Source organism: Mus pahari, chromosome 6, assembly GCF_900095145.1.
Source record: "Mus pahari chromosome 6, PAHARI_EIJ_v1.1, whole genome shotgun sequence".
In the NCBI taxonomy this organism is placed as follows: Eukaryota; Metazoa; Chordata; class Mammalia; order Rodentia; family Muridae; genus Mus; species Mus pahari.
Window position 1 is genome coordinate 580,945 of NC_034595.1, and position 16,385 is coordinate 597,329.

General features: G+C 45.0%; 1 protein-coding gene across 2 annotated transcripts in view; it reads left to right on the top strand.

Moving 5' to 3' along the window:
- The first annotated feature begins 277 nt into the window (after positions 1-277).
- Positions 278-16,385, top strand: part of Tdrd7 (tudor domain containing 7) — a 61,550-nt gene continuing 45,442 nt past the window's right edge. The window contains exons 1-2 of one of the 2 annotated variants that reach the window (XM_021200124.1): positions 278-418; positions 15,540-15,752. In XM_021200124.1, coding sequence (XP_021055783.1) covers positions 15,546-15,752 — 207 coding nt within the window. In that variant the 5' untranslated portion in view covers positions 278-418; positions 15,540-15,545. Of the gene's footprint in view, positions 419-785; positions 983-15,539; positions 15,753-16,385 lie in introns of those variants that run through there. The other variant, XM_029540075.1, reaches the window with a different exon arrangement.

Genomic DNA, 16,385 nt, shown 5'->3' on the forward strand with positions numbered 1-16,385 from the left:
AAAGAGTGACCTAGAAGACAGCTGAAGACAGACTGTCTAGGAGAATGAAAAGAAGTATTGAGATGCTGAAGAGAATGAACTTTGTGGAAAGAGAAATAAATCCACACCCCGAGCGTCAGGACGGCGTGCGCACGCGCAGAAACCGCTAGGCGGCGTCGGTTTCCCCTCTCACACGCGGACCTCGAAGTGGGCAGCCTTGGCCGGAGCGCCTGCGTCTGCGCAGAGCTAAGCCGGCCGGCGAAGGGGCGGGGCGTGGTGCGACGGGGCGTGGCCCAGAGGGCGGGGCTTTAGGTGATTCCCAAGCCGCGGCTCACGCTGTGCCGGGGAAACCGAAAGTGGGCGGCGGCCGCCCTGGCGGAGGGAGCGGAGAGAGCGGGGCCCAGAGGCGCGGGCGTGGGCCGCGGGCCCCCGGGACGAGGTGAGCTCGGTCGGGGCGCGACAGGTGCGGGCGACGCGGGGCGGGCTGCGGGACGGCCAGGCACGGGCAGGACAGCGGCTGGGCGCGGCGCCTCAGGCCCGGGCCTGGTCCCCCGCCGCGGCGGGGTTCCAGAGCGTCGTGCGTGACGCCCCGGGACGTCCACCCAGCCGGCCGCGGTGCAGCGGGAGCTGCAGAGGGGGGCGTGGGCGGCGCGCAGCTCTGAGCAGGAAGTAGCCCCCGGTCCGGAGCAACCGGCCTCGGCCGCCCGTGCTGGGCAGCGGTACCCGAGCTCTGCGCAGTTGTGCGGGCCCCGCGGGCCACACTGCGGCGGCCTCCGCCCTCGAGACCGGCCGGTGCAGGCCGCGCACATCACACAGGACCTACACGTAGCCGTTCCTGTCAACCGTGAGCGCTGGGGAGGAAAGAAGCATTCACGGAGAAGTTGTCTTGGAAGTCAAGTGGGAGCTGACAGCTTTTCTGCTCCTTCCTGTCCGCTGGAGGGTACATTTCTGTGAATATCCAGGGCTACCACTACGGAGTCATTTTGGGGAGCAAGGAAGAGAGGTGTGTATAGATGTTAAAGCCCAACCCCAAAGGATCCTGATACCACCACCACAACAAACCACGAAAACCACGATTCGTGTTGGTGGTGCCCACCTTCGCTCTGCAGGTGGACGTTTGCAGAGAAGTATTCTTGGAACTAGAAACGCCTTTAGTGGCAGAAATGTAGTTTAGAACTAAATCCCCGTCTCTTCCCGACCTCCATGATGTGGATGAAAGTGTGGCCGTCTACAGTGCGGCCTTTGCAGATATGTATTGGAATCTGAGTTTCAAAGCGTAAATGTGAGGTCGGGAATCAGTCGCATCTCTGGTCCCTGAGCCTGCTCATGAACCAAATGGGAATTGTTTACTGACCCTTCGAAATATTTTCAAGACAAGTCTTTGGCTCATAATAATAATAATCTTCTAAAGAGGCTTTCTATTTCACCAAACTGCCTATATTTTACAGGTTGGGATTTCAAGGTTTTTGAGGACAGGGACACTCAAATCTTTAGGATAAGTTAGCACATAGTGTAGACCCAGCCGACATAGGTGAGCTTCAGTTACATGCAAAGGACTGTGCTGGCCATAGAGCCCGCAGCTCCTCAGCCCTTCTCTTCGGTAGATTTTCTCTTTGCTAAGACAGGGAGGCAGCACTTGGCAGTGCCCTAAGATTTTAGTCCCTGTGGATTGGAAGTGGAATGTAATCCCTGCTAATACCCTTTTGAATGCGCCACATGAGCCTGGCTGGGTGAGCTACTGTGTTGCAGCTGGAGTTTAAAGCTCCTAGAAGGATCGCTCTTTTTAAGTTTTCTAATATTGTTGGGTGTTTAATAGAAATGTAAAGAAAATGCACTTTATAAGTCAATTCTGAGTGCCTTTTTTATGTTTGATGAAGTATAAATAGCAAAAACTAAGCTTTGATGTAGAGAAAAATATCTGGATGCTTTCATGAATCAGGAGTTTATCGTTGCTTGGAGTGAGTTTGACTTTCTTATTTCTATGAATTTGCTTTCTTTCTTTGTGCCAAACTTGCTGTTTCTTCTCTTCATCCCATCTCTGTTCTAAATTGTTTCCTAAGTTCCCCCATGAGGTCGAAGATGTCTTTGCAAACAAACAAAAAGGAGTTGATTTTGTCATTTCTTAGTTGAAGTATGTGTCAGTCAGAGCTTCTACTCAACCAAGATTGACCCAGTGTGATTTCCAGGCAGACGTAGTGTTTTAGTCTGTGCAGCTTTGTCGTGAGCAAGCAAACCCATAATGTCCATCAGAACTTTGAAGTCATTACCTCTTCAAAGGATTAGAAGAAAGCAGAGAACCAGTGTGCAGTGAGAATTTTGGTTTCTCTGGGGAAAAAAAAATACAAAAAACAACCAAACAAAAAACCAACAACCAACACCCCCCTCCCATCCACAGAAATACCACAGGAATATGTTTTTGTTTTAATCACAGGTGTGGCATGGGGGACTGCTTTAGATTGTCAGCAGCAGCCGATTTGTCTCACGCTCTAGCAGGGGTGTGATTTTGCCAGCTGCAGATGGTTTCTGCAAACATGGCATTTGGAATTCTGGGGACTCTTGAAAGGATATCTACCTGTTAGAACCTGAAGGAAGGCAGGCATGGTTGCCGTGGCTGCTGTGGCTGCTGCTCCTGCTGCTCCTCTTCCTCCTCCCCTCCCTGCTGCTCCTCCTGCTCCTCCTCCTCCTTCTCCTCCTTCTCCTCCTCCTGCTCTTTCTTTCTCCTCCTGCTGCTGATTGCTACTACTAGTTGTTGGTGGTGGTTGTTGCTCTTTGTTACAGTTTGTCTAGTGGTCCTGTGCAAAGAGACCAGAAGAAGAAATTGGATATCCTGACAGCAAAGATTAATGCCCCAATTAGCAAGAAGTCTAATGATATCATCACCCCCTTTCCCCTCTAGCCTTCTTTCTCTCCTACCTATTGTTGGGGAGTTGGGAGGGTGGAATCGGGTGGAAGGAAAAGAAACCCACATAGTAGGAGAAGTCCAGCTACACCAGTGGTTCTTCCCATATTCATTTTCCTGCACATAAAAAAAGAGACCAAAATGAATTGCTCAAAGAGGCAAGGGCGCTTAGTATTTAGAGGTAGGGTTGAGACCCAGATCCCTGACCAAACTACTTAATCATCATGATATGTAGATTTATAAAACTAGTTAATTAGATACTATGTAGTGGCCAAAATAAATAATATGAAATAACAAAAACTGAAATAAGAAAATAAGAAAAAGAAAAACTGCTTCCTAAATACTTGGAAGGAAGATAATAATACTCTTTCCTTTAAAACTGGCTGTAGGTAGACTTATTTAGGTTTAACAAGTAGTCTGTAATTGGAAGAAAAACACAGTACCATAAGCTTGTGCACACTGGGTGTGGTGGTGCATACCTATAATCCCAGCACTCTGGAGGCCAGTGGAAGGCTGCATAGGGAGACTCTGTCTCTAAAATTAAAAATTGAGAGCAACCCCACATACCTTGTAATACTGGAAATTGCTGGGTAAGGATCTTAGATAAATTCCTCCCCTCTCTGAGGCTGTTTATTGCTTTGTAAGATGAAAAACTTGAGCTGGCCTAAGTGATGTCTAACATTCTCAGCACACATCCTGAGCTGTTAGATCCCCGTTTGTGAAGCCCCAGAATGTGTCTTACGGGAAGGGCAGCAGTCACCCGAAGCATGCACTTAAAGCAGTGGTTCTCAGCCTTCCTAATGCATTCCCTCGTGTTGTGGTGACACCACCATAAAATAACTTTCATTGCTACTTCATAACTGTAATTTTGTGACTCTTATGGAGTCAGGATGCACAGGCTGGGAGCCATTAGGTAAGATGATATTCAGATGTTTGAACATTGAGCAAGTAGCTAAGAAGCTAGAGAATTTACCCTAATAATCCACTGTGTTTATTTGGGAAATCTGAATTCATGCTGAGAAAAGTGTTGTGAGAAAGGTAAGACAAGTGATACAATTAGAAATAGTTGAAAAAGAGAAACTTAACAGGAGAAAACCCACAGATGAGAGCCAGACTAATGTCACTGTGGTTAGCCAGTGGACCCCTGTCACCATAGGACACAAGAGGCCTGTGGGATACTCAGTCCATGGTGGACAGCATCAGAAAACATCTGTCTCATCAAACTTTGGGTGGTGTGCGGTGGTGCCCATCTGAGCCCCAGCACTGAGAAGGCAGGCAGAGGCCAGAGACTCTGAAGTTGGAGACCAGCCTGAACATCATAATGAGAGCAAACAACAAAAACTCCACAAATTCTTCAAAATAAGACTTTTTGAGTCATTTTCTAGAATATTAAAGAAAAAGCAATTTTACAGAATATACTTTTGAAATATAGTGAGGATCATTTTAAATCATGTAAATTGTTTAAATTTGTGTTTGGCAATGTAGCTCAATGGTAGAAGGCCCTGGGTTCTGTGTCTGTTACCACACACACGCTTAATTTGGTTTCCTATATTTTTTATGCAGCATTAGTATCATGGGGCTTGGCAGTGAAGTGTGTGGCACAGAGGAAAAGAGAAGGATAATGGATCTGAGAAGCAGTCAGGCTCACCACTCAGGATCTCTAACATGGAACATTCTCTTGGGTTTGTCACTAGACATGTGTCTAGATTGGTGGTGTTCTCAGAAAGAAAGGTCTAGACTGGAAGGAAGGAGCAGGGGGGTTTTATTCTGGCCGTGAGCTAGCTAGAAGGCTTCACCGTGGGCCTCACTTTTCAGTCACATTTTTAAAGATTTATTTTCATTTTATGTGTATGAGTGTTTTACTTGCATAATGTATGTATGTATGCATGCCAAGTGCCTATGGAAGTCAAAAGACCATTGAACTGGAGTTTTAGGCAGGTATGAGTTGTCATGTGGTACTGACCTGGGTTAGGTCCTCTGCAAGAGCAGAGAGTCCTCCTGACCTCTGAGCCATCTCTCCACTCCCAGTTTCTTCTTTTTTAATGCATGTAAGGATGTAGTGCTCATTTGTGTTAGTGCACAAGTGTGCACACAGGCATGCATAGGTGTGGAGGCCAGAGGTCAACACTGGCTGTCTTTACTCAGTCATTCGCTATCTTATTCTTTGAGACAGTCTCACGCTGGTCCTGGAGCATGCTGAGTTTGCTAGACTGGCTGTTCACTGAGTCCCAGGTCTCCACCCTCCTCCTCCATTGGGATAATAGAGGAAGCCACTGTGCCCAGCTTTTTATAGGGCTCTGGAGTTCTGAACTCTGGTGCTCATGTGCAGCAAGCACTTTACCAACTAAGCCACCTCCCAAGCTCCAGATTCATGTTTAAGCTTAATCATTTGAAGGAGGTGATATTAAGGTGCCTTTGTTGTATGACAAACTTTTCCTGGGGAGATGCTACACACATCTCACCCCAGATGGGCTGCACGACAGACCAAAGTACAGCTCTCACCAAAGTCCAGCGTGATGAACCAGTGAGTTTTATTGGGGTTACTTAGCAGGAGATACTGAACAGGAGCATAGAGTACTCACACAGTTGCACACCAAAGCCTACCGGAGCAGTGACAGCTCCCAAAACCTGGAGCACACTGCACAGCTTGCAGGCAGCTCAGTAGCTTGAAGAGCATTCATCCCTTCTTGGTAGCTCAGTTGGTCTCTTCCTCTTCTAGGCAGCTTGGTTATCTGAGAGTCTACTTTTTAGCTTTGCTCATCTGAGAGGGACTTTCAGCTTTTATTGTGTACTGGGGTGGGGGGACTGAGTGAATCTGTTCAGTTTTGGGGACTTCCTTGAAGCTATATTGAATCGTTTACCTTCTTGCTTTAAGGAGCTTCCCTGTAGGATGAAATGCTTCAGTCTTGGAGAAACTGTTACAGAACGGCCTGCTACCATTCTGTGCTATTCCCAGGTCCTTTTTCTATGGTCAGGTCCATGGCCTACACTGTCCTAAGACAGCTCTAGAGAAGTTGCATCTTGCTCCTAGACCATTTGCTGAAGCAGTTAGTGACCACTGCCTACTTGTTAGGAGAGAAATCATGGAGATCCACTGGCTTGCTCACCAAACTTGTCAATTGATACATGTGTTTATTAGGCAAGTAAGAGAATAAAGATGATTCCTGATACTTTGAATTAAAAACAAAACTAGAAATTTCTCCAACTTGTTTTCTGTTTTCAACCAGTATATTTATCCATGGTCATTTCTCATACATAGCACTGAAGTGGAAACTTAAAGGTTCTTTCGAAAGTCAGTTGTATTGGATGCTGTTTTGCTGGGGCAGGCATGTGAAGAAACATTTCACTGAAGCAGACCCAGGAGAAGGATGTTCTGCTAAAGCACGCATGTGAACAAGTTTTCTTCACAGCACACATGTATTGTTCTGCCTTACATTGCATACTTGAGCTCCATTTGTCGAGTCTTCACAGAGAGAAACTCGTCAAAAAACTTCTGATGGTGTACCAAGGCTTCTTGCTGATTGGCACAGTGATGTCAGCTGAGACAGACGCACATGCTGAGGCAAGACCCATGGAAGACATGTGATATTTGGAGAGAGTATAAATAGAACTCGATAGCTGTAGAACACTTGTGAGTCTCATGTCTTCACTTTGCTGAGAAAGGCATAGCTGAGAATTTCTCTTGGTGTCCCTCTGGGTCCCTCCTGTTGACTCCTGTGAACTGAACTATTGATTTCCTGACAGCACAGATAGGATTTGCTCCAAAGAACCATTTCTACTTCCCCTGAATCCTTTTCTACTACCTCTGGTGGGTGGTGAGCCAGAAGGGAGGTTAAAGCATTTAAGAACCATCATTAAAAATAGGTTTTGAAAACTTACTAAAGTTTTATTAAAACTAAAAAAGTTCTATAGCATGCTTGTGCAAACATTTGAGTAGCTGCTTGGATGCATGTGTGGTGCTGAAGTGCATGCAGAGCTAGCTTGATGCTTCTGTTCTGTGTGAGCAAGGAAGAGGGAGAGGAAGTGAAAACGGAGCCTGGTTGTCAGGGTTTCTTCCTCCCCGACAGGCCTTTGCCACTGGCTCAGTGACTATCTCCCATACCCATTCCTAGTTTGCTTTCCTGCTTAGGAGCCTTACTTAGCTCAGGTTGCCCATGCATTGGTCAGGCGGCCCTCAAAAGTGTGGCTCTTTGAGGGTCTGCCCACTCATTTCTCTCTGCCTAGTTTCATGATACCTGGTCTTGTAAGATACTTAAGACTCACAAGGTAAAAGCCTTAAATTTCACTTAAATTCAGTGAAACTCAAATTTGCATCTGCTACAACATTTTTAGAGACTGGAAATAAGGGACAGGCTTGAGGCAGGATACTTAAAACTTTGCCTTTGGACTCTCAAAAGTTGAAATTCCCATAAGTTGTAATGTTGTGTTTGCAATGAATAACTCTCAAGATTTAAAAAACAAACAAATGAAACACTTCAGTTTCAGAGGAAGATGTACCTGAAGAGTGTACTTGCCCTCTGTAAAAATTCTAAACAGATAAACAAAAATGTCATGATAATCAAAGTTTCATGAATTGCAGCATCCTAAAGCACTGTATACTGAAAATTACTATTTTAAAGTGTGCCTCTGTTTTTGATCAATACCTTAAGCAATTGAGATTTGCAACAGAGACTAGAAAAATTGCCATGGGCAAGAACAAGATACATAGGTAAGAAGCCTTTCTGCCTTCTCAGTATTGCAGTATTTAACTATCTCTCAGGTCTTCCCGTGATGGTGGGGTGGGGGAGACACAAACACACCTTAATTTACAGACAGCAGCCATCTGCATTGGCATTTCTTTCTACTCTTCCCAAATATGAGCTTTTTTTTGTAGCTTGGAAAAACAACAACTCTGTGTTCTTATTGTACTTCCAGTATTTGTTGGTTGATTAAATAGATAACTACCAAAAGCTTAGGAAGAGTGCCAGTTTGTGTTGGTGAGTCCCAGCACCCTGCATCGTTTGAGAACAGAGCCGTCTAAGTCTGCAGCATTTGAGCTCTGAAGCAACACTTACTAAGAGTGTGGAAGCCATACAGTAATGCCAGGGCAGTGGCCCTGACCAGTGCCTGCCTATTGTGAACTCTGTGTTAAATGCTCAGAAATAATCTTACTGATACTTTTCAACTGGTGAGAGAGCAGTTGTTTTCTTTAGTTTATGTCTATCAGGGTAACTTGAGGACAGTTTTATTGGCTTCATGATTATTTATGCAGTAGCTCACATACGTTATATTTTATTTTACATGTGAGTAGAAGGAAGAAGGGGTGGATATAGAGTTCTCCTTCATTCGACATAGTATTTCTTGAGCTCTTGTGCACTAGATACTAGAGCATCTGCAGGGAACAGACATAAATCCTGCGGTAAGGAGACAACTACATAATGAGTATTGGGTAGCACACTAAGGTGACAGTAAGGCACAGTAGTGGAAAGAGGTCACCATGCATACTGGCTCTGACTTTGAGTATTGTGGTGGCCAGGGAAGGCATTGCTGAGAATGCCATGTAAGGTATTTACCTGAAGAGAGCAGTATCCACCCTTGGGGCAAGGAGTTTATAGCTGTGGGGCTAGCAAGCACAAAGGTCATGAGGTGGGGCTGTCCCAAGCACGGTCCAGGAAAGCCAGGGATCCCAGGGTGAGTGTGAGGAAAACAGAAGAGTGGAGGCCAGAGAAGTGGGGGTAGCAAAGACAGGGGAAAAAGAAGGTTGTGAATAGAAGAATGGCATGGTGGGATTTGATGTGGAACATCTGCTGTTTAATAGCTGTGGTCCTCCACATCAAATGAAATCAGAATATATAATCTGTTTGCTAGCAGCTTTGCTGTGGAAATAAATACTAAAATATGGACTTTTAAAAAAATAACCTGTATGTTAGAGAGAGAGGGCCAATAGCAGGTATGTGTGTAGCATGTGTGTAGCATGTGTGTAGCATGAGACTTTACCAGAGCAACTTGGAAAGTTACACTTAGTTCAAAGAGTCTCCAGGGAAGAGAATTTGACCATGCAGGTAGACAGGTGGGAAAGGGAAAACAGGGTGTGCTCTCCGGTCCACACAGACGGGCACTGTCATTGAAGCCTCAGCATGTCTGCATGAATGATGCCTAAGTGTCCTAGTAGAAGGGCAGGCAGTGACTGTATGACACCTGCTGGGTCTGGGAAATCTGTGGCCTGAGATCAGGGAGAACCTTGAAAGGNGGGGGGGGGGGGGGCGTGGAATTTAGAGAAGGAAGCCTTGGACCCAGTGTTCCAGTGACAGTTGAGTCCTAAGTGGGGTGTGTAGCTTTCACCACTTCCCTTCCCTTCCCTTCCTAGTATAAAGGCCCTGGTTGGGAAACTGCAGAAAGAGAGGAAGATGAAGAGGGCACCTTTCCTTGACAAGGGTGGAAGACTCCTAGGAGGAAGGGGAAGCAGGCTTGTTTGGGGCAGCCACAGAACTCTCTTCTGATGAGCTTGCAAGATCAAGGAGGCCTGGCCTTTCAAACTGTTTGCATCTGTATTGGTAAAAGTCTTTCTGGTGGCATTGAAATCTCCCTGTCAGAGGTTTCCCCATAAGTAAGGCTATCACACGGATGCACATGCTGTGTGCCATTTCTCTTGGGCAGTTACTTGTGGGGTTGCTGAGTTCTGTGGCAAGTGCATACTTCCCTCCTGAGAAATTGCTAAACTATTTTCAGAGAATTGTTTTGAACATCCACCAAAAATGCATGTGAGTTCTGGTTACAAAGTTCTAAGCATTTTGTGTGTCAGTTCTTAAAGAGTGTGTGTGGTGTATGTAGATGTGATTATCTGTATATGTGTGTATATTTGAGGTATGCATGCTTGTGTGGGTGTGCTCACCTGTGTGTGTATGTGTGTTGGAGGCCAGGGCTTGATGTTGGGTGTTTACTCTAGTGCTCTACACACACACACACCACACACACTACATACTTTTTTGAAACAGAGTCTCACTGAGTTTGCTGTTCTTTTTGTACACTGTCTGTTCCCTCTAGTGATGGTGTTGCAAATATCTATTGTCTTAGCTTTTCATGTGGATGATAGGAATCCAAATTCTTGTCTTCATGTCTTTTTAGGAAGCTGTCTTAGTTAGGGTTTTACTGCTGTGAGCAGACACCATGACCAAGGCAACTCTTATAAGGACAACATTTAGTTGAGGATGGCTTACAGGTTCAGAGGTTCAGGAGCATGGCAACATCCACACAGGCATGGCGCAGGCAGAACTAAGAGTTCTACCCCTGTATCTGAAGGCGAATAGGCTGCACATCCTAATAGTGCCACTCCCTGAGCCAAGCACATACAAACCATCGAATCAGCATGTTACCCACTGAGTCTTCTCTCCAGTCCATCAAGTAATTGTTGGGGCGGGGTATGTGCATGTGTGCAGGCATCCATATGTTGTGCACACTTGGAGGAGGCAGAAGGCAGCTCTGAGTGTTGGTACTCATCTTCCACTTTGCTTGAGACAAGCTCTCTGATTTTTTTTTCTGCTGAATATGCCAAGCTAGCTGGCTGGGAACTCACAAGACAAGCATCCTTCTATCTTTACCTCCTGTTTGACATAGGACAGCTAGTGTTACAGGCCTTTTGAAGATCCTGGAGGTTTGAACTAAGGTCTTCACATGACAAGTGTTTGGTTTTGGTTTTGGCTCTGTCTGCCATTTAAACTTTATTATTGATTTTGTTGTCTCTATGTTGGGAAGGTTTAGAGGAAGGAAGGGAAAAGAGGAATGATGTAATTATAACCTTAGAAAAGAAATGGTTTTTACAGAGTGTTTTTAATGTGCATCTCTACTGAAGTATGTTATCAAGTTGTTTGCATATTTCAAATGATTCTTCATTGAGTTTTGAGTCTTTAGATAAAGTATCAGCTCACTTTTCTGTTTGTTTGTATTGTTTTGTTTTTGATACAGGTTCTTTATATGAAGCCCTGGGTGTTCTGGAACTCACTATGTAGACTAGACTACTCACGAACTGACAGAGGTTCTCTTGCTTCTACCTCCTGAGCACTGGGATCAAAGGTGTGGGCCACCACATCCAGCTGAGTGCCAGCTTGTCACTGGCTGCATTAAGAAAATATTTTCTTTTAGCCTGACATTACCTTTTAGAAGAGCAGAAATTTACGTTTTTAATGTAGTTCAATTTGTCAATTTATTCTACAGTCAAAAATAATAATCTTAGCATAACCCAGGGTCACAGATTTACTCTGGTGGCGTTTGCCTTGTTCTGTTTTGTTTTCTGAATGTTTTACAACTTTTTCATTTCAGATCTAAATAATCTATTTCAAGTTAGTTTTCTCATGTGGTATGAGTGTCCTCTTTTGTTTGAAAGGATGTTTAGTTTTCTCCATTGAATTTCCCTAACACCTTTGTTGAAGAACACTTGGCATGTGTGGATTATATATTCTTGTGACAGCCTCAGGAGGTCATGTTGTGCAGAGGAAGGTATGTAAGGAAGACATAGGTGTGCATTTGCTGTGTGAGCTTAAGAAGCAAACACAATTGTAAGACCCACCCCAGGAGCTGATTTTTTTTTTAATGGTCAAATGAGGAAATTACTATTGAGTTTTATTCTTCTGTTTTCTAAGGCAGACAAAGGGAAAGGCTGCTTATGTAGAACTCTATCTATCCAATGTGGTAACCACATTTAAATCAAATATTTACTTCCTCAGTCATCCTAGTACATTTTGGATGTATAAAGCCACATGTGGCTAGTAGCTCTCATGTGGACAGCACATACATAAAATGTTCTCCTCAGTGGAATGTGGTGGCACAGGCCCTTAATCTCAGCTCTGAGGAGTCTAAGGCAGGCAGACCACAAGTTCAGGTATACCATGGACTATATGGTGAGTTCCAGAATAGCCTGGGATACATGATTGAAACTCTACCTTTTAAAAAAGTTATTATTATTCATTACTTTTAGTTTTTACAGTCCAGTCTTTATCGCTCTCCCTGTCCACCCTCCAACAGTTCCTCATCCCATTCCTCCTTCCCCCTGTCTCCGAGAGGATGTTCCCAAGCCCCCAACTTCACCTCCCTGCCAGGCCTCCCCACTCCCCGAGGCCTCAAGTCTCTCCAGGGTTAGGTCTGTCTTCTCTCACTGAGGCCAGACCAGGCAGTCCTCTGCTGTATATGATCAGGGGCCTCAGACCAGCTCTTGTTTGCTGCCTGGTTGGTAGCTCAGTCTCTGAGAGATCTTTGGGGTCCAGGTCAGTTGAGACTGCTGGTCTTCCTATGGGGTCACCCTCCTCTCTTCAGCTTATTTTAGGCTTTCCCTAATTCAACCACAGGGGCCCCCACCTTCAGTCTATTAGTTGGGTGTAAGTATCTGTGTCTGTCCCAGTCAGCTGCTTGTTGGGCCTCTCAGAGGGCAGCCATGCCAGGCTCCTGTCTGTAAGCCCAGCATAGCATCAGTACTAGTGTCAGTCCTTGGAGCCTCCCCTTAAGATGGATCCCAAGTTGAGCCTGTCACTGAACCTCCTTTCCCTCAGGCTCCTTCCTGCAGATCTTTTAGATAGGAATAATTCTGGATCAGAGCTTTTTACTGTGGGGTGGCTTCATGCTTGGACCTGACCTGGAGTGAATGCTTTTCCTTGATCACAGATCTGTCCCAAGTCTGTTTCTCTTATTAGTGTAATTTATGAAAGCTCATTGTATTTCTTCTTATGCAGCCTTTTCTTTACTATTCTGTGAGAAGGAGGCACATTCTATTCTTGGTTCTAACTTTATCGCCTCTTTCTGGCAAAACAACTAAAACTATCTCCTTAAACATTTTTTTTTCTAAAATCATTTGAATCAAATTAGGAATTCTGTAAGGCCTTTAGTTCATCTAAACAGCATTAATTCATGAAAGCTCATCTTCATGTTAATCTGCAGGAAATTTATACCATAGAGTAGGCTATTACCCAGATGTAATCACACCCAGTTATAGGCAGTGAGGGTCTCCTGGTGCCCACTCACACCACAGCAAATAAATGAGGAGCATGGTAATGGCAAACATGAGAAAGCACATCAATAGCAAGAAGCAATCCTGGGACAAAGTCTCTGGGGCCATAACTGGAAGCTGAACAAGACAGTGGGGCTGACTCCGGGAGCTCACTTGCCCACTGCAGCTCTTCCTGTGTGGCGTCTACTATGCATAGGTGTTTTTATATAGCTAGTCAATAGTATGGCTCCTTATGACCTTTATAGACATCCTTACTGTGATTTCATCCTCTCCCCCTTCTCTAGCTCATTCCCTCTCTTAGAGTTCCCCATTCCCCCATCCCCCCCATCACTTGCACCATGCTATGCTAATGCTCCACTAATCACCTTCCCGGGCAGTGGCCCCTTCTTACTTTCCTGGTTTCTGCAGTTGTTCCTGGATATGTACTCAGAGCTGATGATGTGGAGCTGGCAGTCTCAGATGAAAGAATGTTTGCTGTTTGTTGTTCTGCGTCTGGATTGCCTCCCTCAATGTGAACTTTTCCAGTTCTGACCATTTATTCCCCTGCAGAGGTCAGGGTTTTAGTTTTCTTTACAGCTGAATATTATTCCATTGTATGTATATGTACAACATTTTCATCATCTGTTCGTTGGTTGAAAGACATTTAAGTTGTTTCCATTTCCTGGCTATCATGAATCAAGTGGCAGTGAACACGGCTGTTCCAGTACCTGTGGCGTAGGATCTCAAGTCCTTTGGGCACATCCAGGGGGTAGTATGGCTGGGTATGGCAGATTTGCTTTAGTTCTCTAAGAGTTCTCCAGAGTGGCTGAACCAGTTCGTAGCCCCACCAATAGTAAGAGAAGACTCCCTTTCCCCAAGTCCTTTCAGCATTTGTTCCTGGCTGCTTTGTTGTCCATGGCCATTCTCACTGGGGTGAGATGGAATCTCCAAAGTTGTTTTGATTAACTCTCTCTTGTTGCAATAGTGGACTTTTCTGAGATAATTCTTAGCCATTTTTATTTCTCCTTTTGAGAACTTCCTGTTTAAATCCCAAACCCGTTTTTTTTGTTTTGTTTTGTTTTGTTTTTTTTAAATGGGTTATTTGTTTTTTAGACTCTTTTTAAAAAGTTCTTTATCTATCCTGGATGTGAATCTTCTGTGAGACTTATAGCTGGCAGATTCCCTCCACCCAATTGATTGTGGTTTTAGCCATGCAGCTCTTTACTTTTATGAAGTCACACTCATCAATTGTTGGTCCCAATTCTTGGGCAAAGGGGTCTGTTCACCCAGTCCTTTCTTATACCTGTGTCTTGTTCAAGCTATGTAGACTTTCTTGTAGTAGTTTCAGGGTTTTAGGCTTCAATCCATGTGGATTTATTTATTTATTTATTTATTCATTCATTCATTTATATGAGTACACTGTAGCTATCTTCAGACACACCACAAGAGGGCATCAGATCCCATTACAGATGATTGTGAGCTACATGTGGTTGCTGGGAATTGAACTCAGGACCTCTGGAAGAGCAGTCAGTGCTCTTAACTGCTGAGTCATCTCTCCAGCCTCTGGACCTAATTTCTTTCTTCTACATTTGGACATCCAGTCTTCCCAGCACCATTTGTTGGATATGCTGTCGTGGTACAGTGTATTCTTTGGACATGTTAGTTGAATATTAGACGGCTGTAGTTATGTGTGCTCACATTTGGGCCTTCAATTTTGTTACTGCTTGTACCAGTCATGACACTTGAACATTCCGTTGATTCTCTTTTAATCTAGGGTACATCCCTCCTTTCCTCCCCTCTCCCTCCCTTTCGTGTCAGCCTCTTGTAGTTCTTTTTCCCATGCCTGTCTCTTGCATGCCTACCTTCTACGGAAATCCACCTTTAGCCTTGTTTTTTTCTACCTGGATGCTGAAGACTAGTGACTCTCCCACTAGCCTCTAATCTGCGTTCTTAGTGAATGTATCTATGTGACTGGCCTGTGGACATCCAGCCTCTACCTGCCTGGAACAGATACAACCTCCCCCTCTCTTGTAAACCTGCCTCTAACCCATGACTATGAGTGGTTACTACCCAGAATGCCTTAGCAAGACATTAGGAGCCCTCATCACTTGTGGTTTCTGCATCTGACTACTTTAAGCTTGCTTTTTTATTTTTCATTTATTTTCGGGTTCTCCACATTTCCAAGCATTCTCACATCTGTGAAAGTCCTTCCAATTTAGCTTTCTCATGGCTTCTGGGTAGTACACTGACCTCTCTAGCTTCAGAGCTGGACACTTTGTTTCCCTCATTTGTGATCTCCCTTCAGTGGTGCATTACTTTTGACAGATGAAGTCATTAGCATACTGTGGTCATCTCAAAGTCTGTCAGTCCTGTCGGTCACACAGCCCCCTAAAGTTCTCAGAGCACCTCCAACCCCCATGCCCTTCTCCCCACCTCTGCCTTTGAATTCTTCCTAGCCCCACAGCCCCATCTTCTTCCTATTGTGTCCACCAGAGATCCACACAGGCTCTTCCTGCACCTTTCTGACTTCCCTGACATTCCCGTGGTAATCCCTACTTTGATGTCAGGGTAGATAGTCCCTTGCATTGTTATCCCACAGGAGACCTTCAGCACTCATTTGTGGCATAATCTAAAAAGCTTCAGCTCTGAAATATATTCACATTCACAGGCTGATGAGCCATAATAACGGCCTTCTTTTGTGTTTTATAGGCAAAGATGCTGGAGGCAGATCTGGTTTCAAAGATGCTAAGGGCTGTCCTGCAGTCTCATAAGAACGGGATCGTATTACCCCGGCTCCAAGGAGAGTACAGATCTTTGACTGGAGACTGGATCCCCTTCAAGCAGCTGGGCTACCCTACTCTGGAAGCCTACCTGAGAAGCGTGCCAGCAGTTGTCAGGATAGAAGCTAGTAGATCTGGAGAGGTAAGATGGCATCTGGCCTGTTAGAATTCTGACACTGAGTCAGAGTCACCTGCCTGGTGCTTGTGATCTCATTCCTCTGGTATAAGAAAAGTACGCACTGAGTAGCTTAGATCCACAGTGACAGCACATCCAAGGTACAGCCTACATGTACCTTGTAATGTCTCATGTAATATATGCCTCAGAGTATTTGGGATATTTACCTAATGCCAGTGTCTGTGTATGTGGGATACAAGGGGGGTTGGTAGAGAAAAAAGGGGAGCAGGATCAAGAGAACAGTTGGAGGACAAGCTCATTTGTAAGAACGTGTGTAAGGGAAGACGCAGTTAATTACATGTGGGTGTCAGTCATAAGCATGTGTTGGCACCCCACAGCCAGCCTCAGTGTGTGAGCCTGGAGCTTAGCTTTCTGAGCACTCGCTGTTTTTCCTGGGTAAGTGGCAGAAGGATGTACCACCTGCAAGTGTGCACGTGCATGTGCCTCTGAGCTGGTGCACATGCATGTGCCTCTGAGCCGGTATGTGCAGGGCACAGGATGCCTTTGACTAGGTTGCTCATCCCCCAGTACCTACTTTACTGTAAGTGCTTACTAAGTTTCTGCTTAAAGAATAAATGAAACTCTCAACTTGGAGAGAGA